We start from the raw sequence: 22,372 nt of genomic DNA, 5'->3' as shown, positions 1-22,372 counted from the left end.
ATGAAGAAAACCCAGTGCAAACAAATACAACCATAAATGTAAACTCATTTCTAGGCTCTCAGGATGGGAACATCACAGAATCACTGCAAAAATTGGAAGCTGGCTCCAGAACAAGACTTGCAGTCTTTTGTAACCAAGCACTGATTAACAGTGTGTGCCAAGGAAGGATATACATTACTTTGAAAACCAGGAATAATTTAACTATTCAGGTTGTCAGTACAGAGAGAGCCTAAGTGACCTCTTGAATTCCTTTCCAACTATTTCCCCCTTGAGATTCCGAGTTGTATTTGATACTGCGAGGTCAGGCACTGTGCCCCGACTCCCAGCTGACCAGCTGCACCAGTTTGTGTAGGTTGAAGACAGAGGAAATGGACGCTGAGGTGCTCCAGGCAATGCTGACCCACAAGCACATGTCCAATCCCTGGGACATTTGTATTCTCTGTCCTTCCTGCTTGGCCTTCATCTCCCTCCATAGCCATTTAAAGCATTTTAAGAATGCAACTCGTGTCTTAGAGGCAGTCCCTTATTAAAACAATACCTAGTTTTATTGTTCATACAGGTTTGTAAAGTCTGAGAAAAAAAAAAAAAAAAAGAAGAAGAAGAAAATAAAAAAAAAAAAATCAAGAAAAGGAGAACCAAGATGGGTATTAAAGGGAACATTAGCACATCTTCTAACACCCTACTTAGTGCTGTTTGAGATTGCTAAATTCTGAATGGCTTTCTTAATGCCCCTAATAATCAAGATGTGCTAGACTCTCACACACCCACCACCACAGCTGACTGGCTCTGGCATAACTCCAGCTCTTTGATTAAAACCTGGCACTAGAAGAATCCACAGGTTAGCCCCATCCACTTGCCTGGGGCTGGATCTTCCATCCCCTTCATGGAGTGAGAAGGTGGGAGGTCTCTGCAGCTGGAAGAAAGATGGATGTGGTGTGGCAGAACTTTGAAAAAGCACTTGATGGCTGCTTGGCGAACATTTTCTCCCTGGTGGTACTGGTAGCAGGTTCTTAGTGCTGTAGGTCTCAGGGCGTTTCACTGTGCAGATGTCACTATTTCCTCTTCAGAGATGGGCAAAAGAGGGGAAAAAAATGTCCTGATGAAGGCAGACTCCACTGAAAGCTCACAGGTGCCAGCTCAGCAGTCTATCCATCAAGCTGCCCTGCCTTTAGCGTTATCACAGCAAAAACAACTGCATGCAGCATCTCAGCCATCTGTAGTCCATTCCAGCCTCTGGGACAGATACTGCCTTGGGAACAGCCCTTTTCACACTGACAAAGTGGTAAGTCCCATACCATCTTCTATCCCTTTCCACGCTCAGCTGCTTGTACTCACTGTTTACTTGTTTCTCCTTCAGGAAGAGGCAGCTGGTAGTAAGAAGCACAGGAATCCTGTAACTCCTCCATCCCTCGCAGCCAGCTCTCAGGGATGCCCAGCACTGGGGGTCTGCAGGGCAGCAAAGGAGGGTTCACAGCTCCTGGATGTGGCAGCAGGACGCCAGGGTTCAGTTCTGATTCTGCTATATATCAGACACCTTGAGCTATCCTTAGCTCCAGTGGCCATGAAATGAGAGACAAGCAGAACTAATCTCCCATACACACAGAGGAAACACTTTCATCCATTAATCTGGCCATACAACTAGGAGAATCTCAGGGCAGGCACTAATTGTAGTTTTTCCAGTTTTGTTTTTCATGCACCAACAATAAGCAGCCTGATTGTTTCATTATCTGCAAACTTAATGCACTGCACAATTTCAAATCCTTGCCATTGCAGAGAGAGTACTCTCGCCATCTCTCAGCACAGAGGATTTTTTTGGCTAGAGCTTAAGTTAGATTGCTGTTGCATAATCAGTGTTTCATTAGGGCAAGCTGCCAGGTCAGGGAACATGTAAATCCCTATAATATCTGTCCTGGTAGAAATCCTACTGATCTAATCCAGAGAGATCCCAGCTCTACATCAGTGGCCCCTCCCAAATGCAAGAACAGATAGACACATCACAGCCTCCTGCATTCTAGGGACTGTCATTGCTATGAGATTTTAATCAGATCCTCCTGGACCAGCTCCCTCCATTGCCACACCCAGGGCCAGGCTGATCAGGGGCTCATCCAAGATTCATTAACTCTGGTTCCCCACATTTTTATAATGAGCTTGTGGTGCCATCCATTCTTTTCTGCCTCCCTCTGCAGTGACCACAGGGATCACTTTGTCGGATGGGGAAAGCCAGCAACTCTAGCAGGAAGAACAGCTGAGTGGGTTTTCCCTGTATTAAATCCCAGAGGGAAAGACACAAAATTAGTGACTTTTCCTAAACACACAGTCTGAACTGACAGTCTGTAGCACAATTTCTTTTGTCCTGGCTATGCTGTGCACAAGGAAGTCTGCTCTCCACTGGCTCTTGGTGCAAATCCCCTCCAACTGCAGGGGAGAAAGGTTATACTAACATAAGAGGAGGAGTTCATAAGTTGCTCTTCTTCATACAAACAGCACCCCTGAGCAAAGACATGCTTTCCTCATGGACACAGGGAGCTGCAGAGCAGAGCTGAAGCTGCAAGGAAGCAGCCAGATGCACATCCCACCAGCAGGCAATGGTACATGGTATTTCTCCTGCACCTACAGCCTGGATGCTGCAAGCCATTGGGTCTGTGCAACTGCAGGCTCAGCATGAGTCCGGCTCCAACAGCAGGTGGTCTGATGAATCTATTTGAGGCTGCTTTCATTCGTCAGGCCACTATGGTCACCTCCAGGCCCCTCTGCTTTCCCAACCTGTTTCCGAGTAGTTCCTCATGCACTATAAGGATACAAACCCTCAACGGATTTCCTTTATCTTCCTGCAGTGTATTTGTTAGATGCTGATTGGGTCCTTCTTTGCATTTATTACTCACCAGCTTCCATTCCCACCTGCATCATTGTGGAGCAAAATGCCCACGCCTAGCAGCTCCAAATGACAATATAGATTTCCACCACCTCTCACACCTGTGCTCATAGCTGATCTTTTGCTGTTCAGTATTCAGCTTTAGGTCTATCCAAGAGCTTTTGCACAGCCTTCAGTAAACAGAGGAGACTACACTGGTATTCAGTGACAGAAATCCATTAGTGCCAATATTTGTTAGCTTTAATAAAGCCATGATGAAAAAAGCAGTCACCTTTTACATGGCCTTTGGCTATGCCTAGGATACAAGAGAAAATCTGGCAGTGCCAGTCCTATGAGATACAGAGGGCCACTCAGGAGGTTTGTAGTCAATTGACTTCAAAGAACCTCAGAGTGCTCAGCAACCCACAAGAAGAGCTTTGTTTATAAAAGCAATCATTCTCAGAAGCAAAGTGTACACGGCACTTTTTCTCCATCTCTCATTCAGTTTTACCTCCAACAATCAATCACAAAATAGACTAAACGCAGAAAGCCTTGGCATTCTGCTCCTCTAGAAATATTTCTTTGTTGCAAAAACTCAGATTAATATTCATTCTCTCCAAGATAAAGACAGCTAGAAGTAATCTGAGGAAATAAAAGCAGTTTTCAGCGTTACTGACACTTCCCATTGTTAACAAACAGATGATCTAATAATGGTAAAGTCAGAGGAATAATTCCGCTCTTATACTGGATCTGATTGACTAGACACGACAGATGGTGGTTTTATTACTTTCTGTCTTTATGCCATTCTAAGAGAGGTCTCATCTAATGCAGACCAGGCTGTGTTTTGAGTCTTAACCTCACAGATAAGCAAACCCTGTTTCATCAGGTTAATGGATCCTTACTAGATTCAGGAAGGCAATTTTCCTTAAAGTTATTCTAATCAAGTACTCAGAGCCCAAATTGTGCTGGCTGAATGACTGCCAGCAACAGTTAAAGCTTTCAACTAAAGACTAGATTTATTTTCAAAGAGGGAAAACAAGTTATTATTATTATTACAGAACCAATTCTATCCTGTATTCAGCGACTCCTCAAACACCAGCTTTTATTGCAATTACAGAATTAAAGATAAAAGTAAAGTTAATACAACTTCCCTCTCAGTTGTTTTATTAAATAGCAGATAGGAAAAGAAAATTATGGAGATAAACGACCGGCTGTCTATTGATACCCACTCAATTAACTGCCCCTAAGATAACAGCAGCTGACCCTAATCAGTACAGACTCCTTCAAAGAGAGACTCACTCCACGCTGTCTTCCTACATCAGCCTCCAACCTGAATGCTGTCAGCCTAAGTGTCTTAGCCAACAGGATAAAGGTGGCTAAGATCATTCACCCTCTAAAAGAAAAGCTCTGAAGGAAAACTCATACCTTGAGGGCGTCCCCTGCAATTCCCATCATCTGTCACCACCTCTAGCTCCATAAGCACAGTTTGGTGCTAGAGCTGTCCTGGTGTGCAGTGACAGCTCACACAGAGACAGGTCATAGTGTCCTGCTTTCTCGGCTCTTGGTCATTTCAAGCAGAAACCCTACTAGGTGTGGGGCTGTCCAGTCTGCCTGAAGGAACAGATGGAAGGTCTGAGCTCTCCTGCTGTCCCCCACCTATCACAAAACTGATTCAGGGATTAAGCTGAGGTAAGGACAAGGAAAGAATGCAACTACTACAAGGTCATGAAGAAAATGAGCCACAGACACAAGACCTGGGACCAGAACTCACAAATGACCATCCAGTCAGTGCTTTTACTCCTCAGAGCACAAACTACCATTATACACAGCCTCACAAGCACCTCTGATCTCCCCAGTCTCCCCTGAATAGAGTATTTCCACCTGCAGAAATCACAGCTCCCCAGGAGCCCCAGCCAGCAGTGCTGGAGGTTGCAGGCCAAGCACTGAGCAGCTGAGCTGTTGACCTAACAGCTCTGCTGAAGTTATTGATGCCTCAAATGAAATGATCATTCACAATGATTTTTATCTACCAGCCTCCAGATTTTTAGAGTTAAGTCAGGCAGAGGATTACGTTGTAATTTCAAGGCAGGCATCTTTAAAACTGTGATTATTCTACAGGAACGATAAAAATGCTGGAGAATGCATTAACTCTTTCCTTCCTCAGAAGGACTACGAGGTTGTCAGGCTGCAGTACAGTGGGAAACCTACAAACATATATGCTTCCCCTTCCTGACACAAATCAGACTTGCTGTGGTTGTGATCATAATAAGCATGTACTCAGACTTCATTAACTCACACTCTTCCTTATCTATCTCATACTGAGCTGTTTCCACAGCTCTTTCTGATGCTCTTAAAGATATTTAATCTCTTTTTAATATATATATATATATATTATTTTTTTTAGTGTCCCTAAAATTCAATGAGGTATGGAAAGTTTTATCCATGCTTTGGAGCAGCAGCTACAACAACTTTCTGCTTAGCTTCGGGATGCACAGGAAGAACCCATGCACTGAGCAGCATTTCAAAGCAAGGCAGTGACAGCCACACAGGACTTCTACCATTGTTCTCAACAGAAATCCCATAAGATGAGTCATTCTGACATTACAGGGGAGATAATTTTGAGGCATAAGTTTCTGATAAAAATTGTTGAGTTTTGTGTTTTTCTTAAGGCCCCCAACTTCCTCTGGATTGGAAAGGGAACGTGGTCTGCTCTTGGCTTGGATGCCAAGTGAGAAAGGTGTGGTTAAATCAGAGGCCCTCAGATCCCAAACCAAAGTCAATGTATGTCTGGGCTCAGGTTCAAGGACTAAAAGCTCTCCCAGATGTCTCTGTTTTGGGTCCTCACACATTGCCTGTCACCTTTGAAGTGCACAGTACACTTCAGGAGGGGAAGCCTTTAAACACTATTCTCTCATTTAATATAATTGCAGGGTTGATTACAGACACTTGTGAGTTCAGAATAAGAACCCCTAGAAACTGTTCAACAGACAGAGGGGCACAACTCTGACAGCATCACTGTGTAGGCAACATCTAGGGACAGCCCTGAAACTGTCCCCACAGTCAAACAATCCTGGAAGAAGTAGGCATTCATCCTTGCTAACTGCTGCTGGGAAAGAAGGCATCTGAGCAGCAGGAGGATGAGATGAGCCTGATTTTTACCAAGTCTTGTTTGCTAGACCAGTTTTTGTTTTGTTTTTAAATTGGCATTGTACAGTGCCCCCAGGCCTGATTCAAAAACCCATAACTTGGGCCCATGCACATAGGCAAGATTCACCGCAGTCCTGCTGCCATTGTTTGGGAAGGGCTGACTCCAGCTGCTGTAGAGAGAACTGCAAAGAGGCTCTGCAGCTATAGGATAAGCTGCCCCCATAGGTTTCTCATCACCTTTATTGAACGTTGGGTCAGACATCATGCACAGAAGTTTTTGTGATCAATGAAGCCATGATTCGCTAGTTCTGCCCAAGGGCTTATTCACAGCTAATCCAAACCTACTTGATACAGGAAACTGGAGGGAAATCTCATCAGAATAGACTTTGCAGAGATTTCTGGCATTTCTTCTTTCAGCACTGGCTGAAAATAGAGTAGAAAGAGACTCCAGCCTCCTCCCAGTTATTCTGTCAGATCTTGAGATGGGTGACTAATTCACAATAAATAACAGTAGCTTCTTCATTTTCTGCCTTTTGTTGTTGTTGTTGTTGTTTTTCCCTTTCTCCTTAGTTTCTCAAAAGTATATGTTAAGAAATTTCTGCAAATAATTGCAGGTAGTTTGGCAGCATTAGCGATCTGCAATATAAGCAGGCATGACAGGACACACAGGTTACAATGCAGACTTCAGAGTCTTTCATCTGGATAAACATACATCTTAGAAACAGGTTCACAGTTCAGATTTGCACAACTCTCAGTCTGAATCAATTCATGAGTATCTTGGATTAGTGCCTCAAAGCAGCCCACTCCCTTGAATATTCCTCTCATGGCATCCATATGCCTAAGCACTTCTCAGCCAGACAATGTGAAAAGAACAGAATACAATCAAAGCACCTGATTTCTGTATGGAAACTTGAAGCTTCTTGAGGAATCATTATTTAATTCATCATTCATTTTCTTAAGGGGTGTCTTTTGTATTTTCTGCACTACTCGCTGCCTTTGTAACTGCAGAGCTACTGATGGGATCTCTTCCCAACTGCCACACACTCCAGAGCAGGCAACATGTAGAAACGAGTGGTCCTACAGGGAGGACAAGCAGCTAAAAAAAGGAGCTGTGATGAATCTAGGCTTATCCAGACTTTATCTGTCTGAGCCTAAAGTTTCCTCTTTTTCACAGGTGCTGGCTAAATCTTTCATTCCTTGTTGGGGAATGAAAAGCATCTCAAGGAATTGGGCTGGATCAAACTGACTTTCCCACAACTCTCAAGCATCCCAAAGTCTCCAGTGTTTCCCTCTCTGTTCAGTCCAGAGAATGTAATTATTTCAGCCTCAGTGCTCAAGTTGCTAAACCACCCGTGGCATGTTAGTTATTAAATAAGGCTGACTGACAGTGATTATTTTACAGGAGATAAGCCAGACATACAAGCTTCTTGTGGCAAAGCACTTCAGAAGATTTGATACAGTGCTATGTGGTCCCTTGAGAGACTGACTCACCTCTCACCCGTTTGGTGAGAAGCAAAAGCTGCTGCTTTGCTTTGTCTGTGCAGCCAAACCTATAATAAAAAGGTTTGATTGGAAGAATCTCTTTCTTGAGTGTTGGCCATAAGGATGGCTGGGAATCACAGGCTTCAAGGGTCTTCTATACACCTAGAAATGCCAAGTGTGTTCAAGCTATGTGAACTGCCCTTCACAGACTATTAGCTAGAATCAAAGCCACAAACATCGGGTGATGAACATGGAGCCCTCCTTAGAGAGCATGAGGTACATAAGGGAAGGAATTCAGGCACTGATGACTGTAGGCTGACCAGATAGAGGGAGGAAGAGAAGCAATATGGTATGAGGGGTGCTCTGATTGCCTTGCCATAAAATGGTAGATAGAAATGTAAAAATCTTTATAAATTATTCATTCAGCCTCAGAGTTCATGCACAGTAAGAAATCTGTAAAGGGAAACATGCCCCAAGCAAACAGCACCTCAGAAATGCTGAGGTAGTTCTCCTGCACATTAACATGTCAGGTCAGTGAAAACAAGGCTGGACAATGCTTCAGTTTATAAAAAGGTCAAAGCTATTTTCAGCCAGCTGCACTTGGCATACAGAGCAGCTCCAGCTCGGCACGTCTGCCCCCAGTGCTCCATCCCTATGGGATTTTGGAACTGCTACTTTGGCCACAGTCAGTAAAAATAAATAAAACTGTATTTTTGAAAAGAGTTCTGTAAGAAAACTGCAGTAAGAAACTTCTGTAAGTCCAGAATAAACAGTAGACAGTAGAAAAGTTGGATCTAGTGGTTGCCACACAGAAATGAACTCTGGGGAAGAACCACACAGGGCAACCAAGGATGGAAGAAATCACAGTCCAGAACAAAGACTATCTTGAAGAGACACTGCAGTGGGAATGAAGGTGGGGAGGATGAGGCTGTAGTTCTGGGCAGTGAGCATAAGGCAGCACCCTCAGCCACTGGGCTTTGCAAGACCACTGCCAGATGTTCACACTGCTCTGTCATACCCCAGTGCTGGACACAGCCATGGCAATAAGCAGGAGCCAGCTCACCCAGCTGGGCTCTGTGCAGGTGAAACAAGGGGACCCTGTGGGGAAAGCTGCAGCCCAGGTGCAGCCACCTTTCTCAAGCCCCTTACTTCACCAGGGTGGAAGATGGATCATTACGTACGAAAACAGAACATTTTGGTTGCAAAATAAACTCAGGGAGTCAACGGCTGCTGGAGCAAACAGCCTATTTCATGAGAGTTTAGCAGGGGAATAATTTAATGGAGCTCAGATAAAAGGCAGTCACCTGGAACTCAGATTTAGAAGAAATTGCTTTTTTTCTGAATTACTGGTTCGAAGGTTAAAGATGGAATATTCATCTGCACTTTTTTTTGCACATTCTCCCTGATCAGTGCACTAATGAACTCCAAACCATCCAGGGAAATTATTTCAGCCCCTCCCCCACCACCCAGGGAACAAATTCTTTATTAACAACAAACGATTGATTTTCTTTCTCCAGATCAGCATCTGCAGGTCTGGGTCCAAATTCAGCCCTGGAACAAACAGGGGGCAATTCCCACTGCGCTGATTAGGAGCTGATCCTTCTCTAAAAAATCCCTAAGGCCGCTTGAATTAGCTGTATTGACTTAAAGTGGGTTTAGCTTTAATTGAGTAATTGGTGAGCTTGGTTATCACTGGAAACGGCAGAGATTTCAAACAGGGGGTGCTTTCTTTGCACCTCAGTGCGACACTCCTCAGGCTGAACTGTTCAAACAATTACAGACACCTTATGACATCAGAACACATCCAAATATGTATACATCCATGTTATGTCAGCCCTGGAGGAGGCACCATCCTGCTCAGTGTTGGGTCGTACACCAGAGCATACAGGATTGCAGAAAAGCACAAGCAGGCCCAGCTCTGCGTGCTAGGGTTGCAGAGCTGGAGCAAAGCCTAGCTAAAAAACATCACATCCTGCAAGGAGCAAACAGATTTACCCTGGTGCTAAGTTGCTGGGTGGCTCACTCCCTTGGGTCTCATATTACTAGTGCATTATTAGTAGCCACAAGAACCGGTGTAAGGGGAAACTTGGCTGATGGTAAATCTCAAGCACACACACTTTCTCCGTGCCTTCGGAGGTTTGGAACCAATTGCCAGTGAACGAGCACTGTGAAATATGCGGATGTACATCTCTGATGTCTCACTATCAAATAATTTCTAGGTGCTTTACAAGGCCTCTTATTGCGATTTCTTGATTCAAACCAAAGACAGAATTACCAGTGTTTAAAACTAGAAATGAGAGAAAAGTGATTCTAGGGTTAATTTTACATCCATAGGTGACCTCTTTGCCTCCACTTAGCATTCTAGAGATAAACTCTCAGACTCTGCAGCACTGCAAAAGCTCTTTCTAATTGAATCAAGCAGATTTAGATTATATTGGCTGATTTTTTTAAGCAGGAAGTAGGGAATCACTTAGACTAGTGAAAACTGAGGGCCTGCATAAGAAAGGAACTGAGAAGATTGGCTCCATGTAAGCAAAGAGAGGGAGATTAACATTTCACAATTATTCAGACACGTTGTTTCAAAGCTAAAAGTTATGGTTTTTAATTCTCTGTACACATATTTAAAGGTCAAAATTGAAATAAAACATTTCAAAAAACATTGTGACTGACTCAAGCCATGTCTTTTAATATTTCAAAAAGAGGAAAGCTTGTTTTGCTTCAAGACAAAGATTGTCCAAATCTCAGACGTTGGTGGGGTGGGAACCTGGGGTGCATCTCTGTGCCTCTAAGACCATTATGTTCAGATCTTCTAAAGCTACAGGCAAGTGCACTGCCAATGCAGGCAGGGAGGGACAGTACAGGTTTACATGGCTCATTTATCAGCCAGCACAGGAGCACAAGCTCTGGGGTTAATTCGCTGTTAGTGAAGGGCAAAGCACAGGGTGATGGAGAGCTGCCACCTGCTCCATCTAACGACCTCCATTCAGACAGCCCTCCTTTGCTATGTGCTGGCTGCCAGAGCAAACAACTCCAAGAAGAAGCATGCACCACTGAAACTGAAGTCACAGAGAGCCAAAATCTGTGTCGGTGACTGATATTACGACTCTGCTGCTGTCAGACACTATGGCGAAGAAGGCTGATTCAGTTTGGCTCAAAAGCCACATCAGGGCAGAACCATAGCTTACAGTGACTGAATCCCATCTCACAGTCACGCTGTGGGAGTGCTCAGTCCCTCACTCTTTACAACAGATTCCAGTGATGAGAAGATGTGCCAGATGCTGTTTCAGCCCTGTTCATACAGAACAGATGACTCTGTCCATGCCAATGGAAGCTGTGGTAGATGCACTGGGTGGCTGTCTGAGGGAGCTGGTCTTGATGTGCAAGCCAGATAAGGTCAGCAGATCTGCCCAAACCACAGGATGACCAAACACAACTTAGCACAGTGAGCAGTTCCTCTTTGCCATCAAAGGCTGGACAGCAGCAAGATCCCATCACTTAACACCTTACTGTAGATACACAGCCCCTCCCCTCCTCGGTCTTTTCAAGGTCATAGCCATTCCCCATTGACTGCCAAGGAGATTTTCTGCCCAGAATCTGAATTTATACTACTCCAAGCTGTGTTAACAAAGAATCCTCTACACTGACATACAAGACTTGACATATAAATTGTCTGAGATGTCACTGTATAGCCATCTCTTGATATTCTGACATGATCCTTCAGCCCAAAGACCAGTCAACTTAAACTGACGTATTCTCATTCCACTACCCATTAGAAAAAAAGTAAAGGGACTGAAGTTGGAATAATATGGTATAATTCTTTTAGTCCAACCGCACTGTTTCCCTTCTCTTGCTTGAAAATAGCAATGAGAGCACCTTGCAAACAACTTTCATGAGAGTTTACAAAAAGCAAGCAGATGGGAAGGTGCTTTGAAAGACAGGTCCACCTCAGGAACTCAGCTCCTGCGTGCAGCCATGCACATAGCACAGCTGTCAGGTGGGAGTGATGCATTGCATGTAGCATTCAAACTGGTTTATGGGTGATCTTGTTCTGCAGGGGATGGCAAGGGACCGTTCAGGCATTAAATGAGCAGAAAGAATAATAATTAACACGTCTGGATGTTCTGGTGAACAGATTCTCCTGGGAACCAACAGGAATTGCTCTCCTGACATAAGTAAAGTAGAAATCCCAAGATCAACTGTGAGTGTAAAACCTAATTCTTGCCTCCAGACAGAGGCATGCAAGGCACGCTGTGACTGACCCAGGCTCCTTTGGTCAGGCCCAGAAAGCAGGAAAAGCAGAAGTTCTACCTTTGAAAGCTATTCTAAGTGTGAGCTGCTATTGCGTTTCTTGTCTGAGTCAGTACAGCTTGTGAACATCATCATTTGGAGCAACAAACTTTCCTGTGCCACAAGTTCTCTTTAAACTACAGCACAGTGAGATCACAGTGAATTTTTTCAACTTTTTACAGCAATACTGTCAAGAGAAATGAAAAATAAATCTGGCTGCTCTAGGCTTTTGTTACAGCTTGAGGGCATCAAACTCTGAGCTTACCAGTTACTCGTATTTCTGTCTGTCACTGTATTACACGAAGGGCACTTCCCTGTTCTCCCTCACTTCTCCTACCCCTGGTTATGGCTCAGCCTGAGATACAGGGATGAGAATAAGGCACAGCTGCTGGAGGGCAGGTCTGTCACAGGAGGAAGTCCACCACTTTCATGGAAGGTGAGTCCTCTTTCAGACACCATTTACTCTGCAGCAGTGCCTCATGCCACAGAAATTCTCTCTCTACCCTCCCAAGTTCCCCAACACACCCATCCAGAAAACACTCTTCCACACTTCAAGCAGCTCCCTAGTCGAGCCTTTCCTTTTTAGCTGCCTGACTACCAGCCCCAGCATAGCAGGGCAGCCCATTTGCAGAACACAGCACTCCAATCCATTAACCTTTTCCACACTGTGTGGGCTAGACTATTTCTTATCAGCAACGCCTATTTTAAGTAATTTTCTAGAAGTTCAGTTCACTCTTCTGCTTGCCTAAGGAGATATAAAAATTTACACCTATTGTAAAAGCATGAATAAAAGCTGATTGCAGAAAGTAAAGACAATAATGTGCTCATAATACTAACAACCTCACTTGCACTGCTTTTCTGTTCGAAGAAAGATCTGTCTTATCATCAACAGGGTGTTGATTTAGATTGCTACTAAAATTGCCACTGTAAAAGCAGACCCACTTTTATCGCATTAGTATAGAAAACAGTTACGTGCAATTTTGACTAGTATGCCAATTGCCAGCAGTGATCAATCTATTAATTATCAAGCCAATCCGGTTCTGCAGCAGGAGGTGACATATTTAGTGTGCTCGGGATCTTTTCAGAAGATGTTAAAATTTACAAAATAAAAATCAACAAAACCCTTTTTAAAGTAGAAATCAGCAAAATCGGTAACAGAATCACGTAGGGAAAGCAGAATGTTTGAGAATGCAAAGCCAGAGTACTGCTCTAGTACATAAAAGACTCACATTAATTTTCTAGCTCTGTGCAGACTTCTGATGTAACTAATGCTAAAACTAAACTGAAAAACTAATAAGTTTTTCAGGCTTAGTGACTGATTTTCATAATGATACAGTGCATTTTGGCCAAATAGTGAGAGAAAGAACTATATTCCCTGCTCAGATGTAGTCACCTTCAATGCGAGCCATGTCCATTTTAATTTCTCTTTACACAATTCTCTAGAGATCCAATATGCAAGATGCAGGTCACAAGTTTTCTTTGGTAGCTGTGTTGCCTGCCTCACATTCAGGTATTTCTAACTTCCCCTCTGTAATCTCTACCAGCAAAGCAGTAGATCGTGTGTGGATGCACAGGAGGAAGAAGCTTCTATGCATTTTGCATGTGGTTTGTCATGTAAACACTAACCCCCAAAATAGAGCAGGAAGGAAACATCTTACACTAACAAGCAGATACCTGTTTGCATCTCTCAGTGACCCTTTCTCATAAGCGGGAAACATTAAACTGGAAATAAATCCAGAAGCATTCCTGCACTGGTTTTGGCACATTCAGAATCAATTCATCCCTTGCTCAGTGCTCCAACTGCTCAGCAAGGAGAGCAAACCCTCTCTAGCCAACAGTGAGCACTGTGACTGTGAACTGTTACTCTCTGACTCAGCTAAGGTGACAGCACTTGGGTGAATTTTATCACCCCACACAACTCACAAGCAGCTCAGCTGCAGCTCCTCACCAGTTATACCATATGGTCTTCAAGAAGGGTGTCAGCAGTGGGACTAAAGCCCAGCCTGGGAAACACCAGTTGAAATCACTTTTATGAATCATTTACAGAAAACACATTTATAGATGAAAAGTACATTTATCTGAAGAGCATGCCATCAGTCAGAAGTCACTTGAAGGCACTGATGGGAGAGCTCTGGAGAACACTCAGGATCCTGTACTTTTTGGTATGGCTTTGTTACCAGGTTTACATAGACTGCCTGCCAGTGGGGCTGTGTACCTATTGAGAAGCATCAGTCTGACTAACAGATAGCCCTGCTGGAGCAAGCTGGGTGGGAAAACTGTGTGCTTCAAAGGGGCATGGTAGGCACTGCTCTTCAGGCTGCCACTCTGAGAGAAACCCACCAGATGGAATTTTTTTGAGCAAGGGAAAATGACTAATCATACAGAATCTAAGCTCTAAGATTTTCTCCACCAAAGTAACAGAAACACCAATTGACAGACTATATGAAAGAAAGAAAATCCTGTAATTCAGCCTATTTCAGTGTGTAAGAGATGGCACCATAACAGGCAAATTAAGTTGTTAAGGTATCAAAGCAATACCTTGTTTTCAATTCTCATCTACGTCTCATCACCCTATCATGATCTTGGGTAAATTACTTGACCTCTCATAGCTTGATTACTTGGCTTTTAAACAACTTCAGTAAGCAACTCTTCATGGAGGTTTGTACAGCATCTAACTCTTCTTCTCTGACAATGTTTTAGGAAGCAGCATCTTTTATCTCCTACTGTAAACACAATGATCACCAGAACATTTTCACTGCATCTATAGCTCAAGAGAAGTGTTCTCATTCCCAGGCCACAGAAACAATCAGGACAAAATGAATTCCTTAAGCCCCCATCAAAAGAGCTTCAGATGGGACACTGGCTGCCTGGAGGTTAAAGGTTTTCAGCACGCATTGGAAGGCACTGCCATTGCCTGTGGAGTCTTCAGCCCAAACAAAAGAGCAAAGACACTCCAAGTCTTTGGGGACTGAGAGCAAAAGAAATCTTCCTTTGAATTGAGAAAATCTTTAGAGAAGGGACTTCAGACCTCCAGTTATAAAGGAAATAAAAAGCATCTGCACTGACAGCTCCGGTTAGGAGTAAAAAAACACAAAGGGCTTTGAAAAACAACCAGCCTTTCATCTTCAATAGCAAGCTCAACAGCTCTGCAACAGCTGCTCAGTAAACAGCACAGCAAAGGAAAGCAAATCATTGGCACCAAATGCATTAAACATGGCAGCGTCTTCAGATGACATATTTTGTAAACTTCCTCCTTACAAGTTATGTTATTTCTTAAATCTAAAGAATTACTTGCTGTTTAGCAGCAGAGCCATTCTTCCATGCACTTGGGCAGGTTCATTACCCATATTTCTTGCTGAGTTTCCCACAAGGCAGGCTGGCAGCTTGGGTAACAGAAGATCTAACAGGATGCCAAGTGACTTGAGTTCATCACCTGTCTCTGCTTCACATTTTCTGAAGGCCAGCAAAGCACTTAATCTCTGGGCCAAGTTTTCACCTGGAAAAGGAAAGAACAATCACTGGCAACCTTTATTGACTCTGCATCTGTATGAGCATTTCAGGAGACAGGTAGGTAGATTCTGTCTGGCACGCTAAAGCCTCCTGATCAGAGTGGGATTTTTTTGTTGTTTTTTTGTTTGCTTGTTTTTGTGGGTTTTTTAGTTCTAGACCACATAGAAATTGCCCAGAAACATCCAAAAACATGCGTACACTCCCACACCTCCATTTTCTCTCCTCATGTAGAAATCTGTTGAGATTCTCGTTAGTTAGTCTTCCTAGTGGGAAGGAAGGTTACAGCTTGCTGGTCTCTGTCAAGCAATCATCCAAAGACTTTCTTAACATCAGCCAGTCTAGCCATTTCTGCCCTGCCAGCTGCAACTAAGCCAGATGCTCTTCCCTTCATTATGCGTGGAGATGTGACTTCTCAGGAGCTGCCTTGAGAAGAGCCCAGCTGTATCACTGTGTTAAAACAGCCTCTTCAGTTTGTTCTCTACACTTTGACCAATGAAACAGCATATGGATCCTCGTTATCTTCTTTCATCCAATGCAAAGCAGCACCAGGGCTTCAGCACACAGCACTAGGCATCTACACTTGGAATAACCCTGAACACATGTCCAGGTGGTATCTGCACACTCAACCATTCCAGTATGAAAAACAGCATCCCTACATCCCACATTCCTTGGGGTTGCATCTCATGTCTTCAAAGCAGGCAGTGCTGGCAGCTCAACCCCAGGTACTGTACTGCAGAAAGACTATACTGGCAGAGTCATTTAGCAGCTCAGCTGCTATTCAACACCTGCTAGGCAGAAGCAGGCCTTGCTCCCTCTCAGTGCAGCCCTAAAAATCTCACCTTCTTCCCTCAAAGCTAAGTCATGAAGCAGGCATTGCCAGTGGAAAAGCTGATGTTTTACATACCTTGCTGTGATGGTCTTTATGACTTGATGAGATTCCTTTAGTCAGAGGCATGGTACTGCCAAATGGGGACCACAGACTGGATGGTACAGAGCTAAGCTTCAGCAAGCTCTTGATGCTGCTTGGATCTGGTCAGTTCTGCCTTCCTGTTGTAAGGAAATAGGATGAAGAGGTGTCATCACATGGCCAGAGCAGAGTTTAATGGCAAAGGATCCTTCTACCTTAGTCTCAAAACCAACCTCCTTCCATTCTCTGGGAGCAGAAGCCTGTCAGATAGGGACAGCCATAATGATAAAAACACCCTTCCTTACCTTCCTTCTTCCATTTGTTAGGCTAGTGTCATTGTCCTCTTATAAAAAGGGGGAAATTGAGACACAGAGCAAGATGACAACTTGTCCAAGGTTGTTCAGCCACAGTGAGCTGTGCTCTGTGCCTGGGAGGATGCTTTTCTGAGTTCACACAAAAGATCTGAAGAAGACCTGTGTGACCAGACTCTGATCTGCAGCAGGGTTAAGGACCTGCAGTAGAGCCCACTTTTTTCTATTGCCTTGGAGGCTGCTTCCACCAGACAGACGAGGGGAAGTCACTTCCCTGCTCCCCCAGCCCGGCCCTCTTCTTTCCATAGCACAGCTGACCCCAATTCAAGCAGCTGACACATCCTTGCTCAGGGTGTTTCAGAGCTTCATTATTTGTGAATGCTTTTTTGTGTTGTGCCACTGGCACCAGCACTGCCTGTTCCCAGCCTGTTCCAGCAGCTCCCCAGTCACTGAGGTGACAGACTCAAAACAAAGCATGGGATCCAAGCAGATCCTCACTAGGGCCAGGGAGAGAAAGGAAGGGTCCTGGTGGATCTTCCTCCTTCTTCTAGCTTCCCATCCCAGCCTTCAGTTGCTGCTCTCCAGACGTCAGTGCAGAGAGCTACTTGTTTATATATATATATGGGAGGCTTATTCTGCAGAGATAATGTATAACCTGGCAGCTGGAGACTGGTACCTGAACTGTTCATTGCCCTCGCTGTGTCTAGCCTGTAGCGGATGCCAAGCTGAAGTTAGGGAAGAGGCTTAGGTATGTTCTCAAGCAACTTCTCAGTGTTAGGGTAGGGGAAAAAAAATACAAGAGTGACAGAAAAAAGCAGCATTCATAGAACAGATGAAGCACCCACTCAGGAGCCTATCTTCAACCATGACCAAAGGCAGGTGTCCAGGGAAAAGAGGAAAAACAGGGCAAGAGATGCACTCCCAAATGCTCCTCCAGCATCTGAGTTTGCAACTCAAGTGCAAATGAATGCCAAAAATACCTCAGGTGTGAGACCAGACCAGAGAAAAGCCTCCTGAGAGCTTAAACCTGCAAAAGTATGCCAGAATAACACAGGCCAAAGCTCAACAAAACACCTTGTATTGTTGAAACAATAAAAATCAGACTCTCGTTGCAAAGTACCCCATGATTTTTTTCTTTCCCCCTGACAGCATTAATAAATCTATGCAGGTGTTCTGCAGGTGACTGTCTGGAGGGAAATGTGGCTAAGCAGTCACCAAATCTGCTGTGGTGGGAGCAGGTGAAAGGGAGATACGAGCGCCTAAAAGCAGAGCACAGCTTAACCTTCACAAGCAGGTCATATCCAAACAAGAAACTGCTGCCTCCATATCCACCAAACTGCTACACAGTCTGCAAAGTTCAGCTTTGAACGCCAGTCACAAGCCATCTTCACCCATGTGACACAGGCAGCCCCCCCCAGTATATGGGGAAGGGAAAACTACAGGGTGCTTAGTTACAGTCTTTGCTGTATCATTGCTGCGCCATCGCTGTCTACTAGAAGACTTGACAGTACATTAGAAGCAGTGCTGAATTAAAGCTAGACTTTTCAGACCTTAGCAATCCTACACACATTATTTCATAGGTGGAAATAACACAGCCCATAATGCCAAGGGCAAGAAATCTCTTTGGTTTTGTCCAAGCTGCTCTTTCCTTGTTACCTCAGTTGCTCCTTGTTGTTTTTCATTTATTTATCTTTTTTTACCACCAGACTTTATGCACCTGCCCTTGATTGAGCAGGCTAGTCCTGCAGTCAATCACTTGACCCAAGGTAAGGGGCTAGGCCCACATTAAAGGTCAAATTAAATACTTTTTGTAAGTACTGCTCTGAAAGGTTTTGTGTTTGGGAATAGGCAAGTGTTTATCTTACTGGAAAACTGATTTGATTCATTGTTTTAAGTTTTGTTTTGAGCCTTAAGCCACTGCAGAAGCACAGGAAATTTCCAGCATGCAATACAGTGGCCGGCATACAAAAGCACAGTAACTCATTCAGAAATTATCATCTGAAAATTACTGTTGTTACACTTTATTATTCAGAGGCCTTGGGTGCACTGTCCGAGAAGACAACCCATTTAATCCAGTTACTTCTTATGTGTAAAACTCAATACCCACAGTCTGTACCAAGAGGACAACCATCGTGCCAAGGGAAGAGAAGCTTTTTATATCCTCTTCCATATAACAGTGTGCAGAGCACAGAGACAAACACCTTTCTCTCACATCAGTTACAGCCTGCAGCGCTGATCAATGGATTGGTCTTACTAGTAAAACTCTTCAGGCAGATTGACAAGCAATGCAGTGGTATCAAATGGCTGGTAAGCATCGAGGATAATTCCAGCTCCCGGGCCCTTAACAGAAGAAATGCCTACAAAGGCTTTGCTCTGGCAAGGAAAGCCCTTGAGAGGCTGATAGCCCTCACTGGGTTTTAATACAAAACCTCACAGCTTTTTAAGCAATGAACTTAGAGCTCATTGCAGACGCAGGCCCAAATACGCTGTGCAATTACAGATTTCAGCAGCTGGAAACCAGACATGCATCCTACTTTCAAAGCACCTTAGGAGTTAACTGAAATGCTTTGATCCCAAACAGAGGTTTATTAGAAAAAAAAATGGAAGTATTTCTGAGTGCATTTGTCCCAGACATAAATAAATTGCCATAGTCACTCTTTAGGAAGAGAAGGAAAATGCTGCTTTGTTGGGATTGCAGAAGATTTACCAGTTTTTTCCCTGAAAACAAAGGGTATGTTGGAGATCACCAAGCCCTGTCCGGCACCAGCTGCATGAGCAGCTGCAGCCTCCCATGACACCAGTTCGATCAGGCTGCTGGGGGTGACAGGTTGGGTTAATTGCAAGGGTGAACACCTGAGCTCAGGGCAGCAAACACTGCACAGGGCAGCTTTCACTAACACACTTTGGTGGCAGAGGAAATCTATTTCCTTTACGTGAGCAGAGAAGATAAACTCCCACTGAGACCACTGGATTTCATAGCCCCTTTAATGCATGTGCTGGGCTGGACTGAGAAGTAGGGGAAAAACAACGTGGACCCTCTGTGCATCGCGCAAGAGGAGTTGCGAAATAATGCCCCCAGATAGGTTCAGAACTGGGGAAAAACCAAGGGCACAGCCAGGCAGGGGGAAGCACTCCAGAACAAAGGTGGAATTGGTGTACTGTGGATACGTTGTGCTGGCCCAGGAGAGCAAAGCTTTAAGGTACACATCCCAACCAACTGTCCTGATAGCCCTGACAGCCTTGGCCCTGCCAGATCCCAAGGTGACCCAAATAGAGTCACATGCTGGGGCTGTACCCATGTGCTGTGCTGCAAGCAGAGGTGACACTTGGCTGCTCATGGGCACCAGCTGCTCTGAGCATGGGAACCCACAGGGACTCAACTACACCTCTGCCTTTGCCTCAGGCTGTCACCATCCCTCAGGGCAACTGGACACCACTCCAGGTGGTGGGCCAGCCACTCAAGGTTAACCCTGGCTGTCTTCCCAGCACACAAATTATCAGGACATTTGTGTGTCAGGTGAATCAGAGCCCATCACCATCTCCCCTGTCAGGAGCCTGACAGCAAGCCCATACAGCAAGGGGTAGGCAGGCCCAAACTGCCCAGAAGCAGGCAGCAAAACTCTGATCTTTCCAGCATGGATGAGTCACTTCCCACCAGGCTATTAAGTTATTAAATTGTATTATTATATTAACGTCATTGCCGTTTTCAGGAGAAGATAAACCTAATTTTAATCTGCTCGTAATTGAAAGCTTATCAAGAGACTGGCTCCATCCCTACGCAGTGAGATGGCTTTTTATTTCTTCCTTTTCCCTTTCTCTGTCCCTCCCTCCTCCCCCCCCATACACCACACTCCTTATGCTGATGAAAAGAAACATCTCTATTCATTAGAAAAAACAGCTTGGAGTCAGCCAGGTCTGTTAACCTGAAGCTCAGGCTGCAAATGCCCATTGGACCTCCCCTAACAAGAAAATGAAGGAGCTGACGGCCCTTTCCTTAGCTGCTCGTTTTTATGGTGGGCACTTGACAGTTTCCATTAGGGGAAGTGAGAATATTTGAGCAGCTCTGGGAGAAAGTTAAGTATATAATACAAGGGGACTGTGTAGATTTTAATTACAGATTCCCCCAAAAATCCATAGAAACTCTGATTAAACTCCTAATTACTTTTAAAGAAGTGAATAAGCGGTCAATAAGATGAACAGCAGTCTCTCTCCTCTCTTTTTATTGTGAACAAGCTCCATGCTGATAGCACACTGCAGATGTATAACCACAGGCAAGCTAATAGGAGACCAGGGAGGAAACATTTCTCTCAGAACTCCTTTGAAGGAACTTTTGGTGACATACTCAAAGATAGGCCCCCAAATCAATCAGCTTGCAGTGCTTTGCATCAGCAGAGGACATGCCCATTGCTCCGCTGTGGCTTCATTTTGCAGGGTCATGTTGGATTTCAGATGGAGCTCTGCTCTTTACACTAGCAAGTGCCTGGCACATGAAGGTGAGGTTCACAGCGATGTGCACCCTGTCCTTTGGAGCCAGCTCTCCTGGCTGGGACCTTAAACAGAAGATGCAGGTGACCTCTGATAAAACTGATAGCATTTTGAGGCTAAAGCCATTCTGTGCAGTAGGTACAGTGCCCAATGGAACGGGGCTCAGTGCTGGCTGGGAGCTCTCAATGTTTTTACTGTATAAATAACTTCTATCAGAGGAAACACACCTAAAGTAGTAAGACTATAGGGCATGAACGTTTCAAGCCTCCCTTTTCATTTTTGCTTTTTTTATGGGGAGAGAGGGCTTCAAAATGGAATCTTCTAGGGAAGAAAAAAGAAAAATGAGGGAGGGAGATTTTGCAGTTCATTGGAGAGATAAGTCCTAAGTGCTGAGCCAAGCGGACAGGAGGAGAGAGAAAGGGACTTGGAACAAGAGGGTAAGGGGTTTGCACTGCAACCAAGGCTGGGTAATAAGGCATGTGTGGCTCCCAGTGACAGTGTGTGAATTTACAATATAATAAAGATATATATGGCCATTTGGAACAAGCTATTTCTAACATAAAACGACTGTGTATATTGATTGCCTGAGGAATTTGTACAGAACCTTATTTCCAGACATATAACTGAGCGTATTATTTACTCACCATAAAAGCTGGATAAATGGCCAGACTCCAAGAGGGTGTGAGGCAGTGGTAGCTGTTCATTGACAGGATGAATGGAAGGAGGTTTGAGCATGACAGAGCATGCCAGGATGCTGGAACAAATCCCACCAAGCCAGCAGCTTCTGCAAATCACTGCAACTGTATAGACCAGGTATATCTGCTTGTTCTTCAAAAAGATGAGAACCCTTGAGGAGGCATGAGCCCAGCGTGTAGGGAAACGCTATTTTTTCTCTCAAGCATCACTCAATAAGGAATCAGAGATCAGCAAGTCCAGAAATCAGAGGAGACTCTTACAGGACAGCATGTGAGCAATTACTAGAGGTCCCAAGCCATGGGAGCCCAGTTAGACCCCACATCATTCACTTAATAACAAGGGAGAAATTACAGCTGTAGACCTGCCCCTGCCTTGCCTCCCATGAGACCAAGTCTAAGATTGGTCTCCCTCAGCAGTACTGAGAGCTCCTGCTTACTTCCAGCTGGATGGAAGTGCCTGAATAGCATGCTAAGGAGTTCATAAGATCAGTGTTTGTAGATCTCCTTTCTGCTTCCCAAGAGACCCCTAGGCACACCAGTTTCCACTGGCTTCTTTGTCTTGTGAGCAGACCATAAGAGACGTGAAGGTAGAAAGAGTGAAAAGATGCAGGGAGGAATAGACAAACATCCTTTGGCTCCTCAGAAGACAAGCAAGCAGTAACATTGCCTCAGAGACAGGGAATTCTGCAAAGCTTAG

At 44.4% G+C, this 22,372-nt stretch overlaps 1 protein-coding gene across 4 annotated transcripts in view; it reads right to left on the bottom strand.

Annotated features, from left to right (window-relative positions):
* Positions 1-4,438, bottom strand: part of SLC15A2 (solute carrier family 15 member 2) — a 46,208-nt gene extending 41,770 nt beyond the window's left edge. Inside the window, exon 1 of one of the 4 annotated variants that reach the window (XM_085552297.1) lies at positions 4,277-4,438. In XM_085552297.1, the coding sequence (XP_085408423.1) occupies positions 4,277-4,328 (52 nt within the window). In that variant the 5' untranslated portion in view covers positions 4,329-4,438. Of the gene's footprint in view, positions 1-857; positions 1,802-4,276 lie in introns of those variants that run through there. The other 3 variants (XM_085552301.1, XM_085552299.1, XM_085552304.1) reach the window with 3 other exon arrangements.
* Between the last annotated feature and the right edge of the window lie 17,934 nt (positions 4,439-22,372).

The sequence above is a fragment of the Coturnix japonica genome, chromosome 7 (assembly GCF_054131305.1).
Source record: "Coturnix japonica strain WE chromosome 7, WE-NBRP24, whole genome shotgun sequence".
Taxonomy (NCBI): Eukaryota; Metazoa; Chordata; class Aves; order Galliformes; family Phasianidae; genus Coturnix; species Coturnix japonica.
This window is presented reverse-complemented; position numbering and strand designations above follow the sequence as displayed.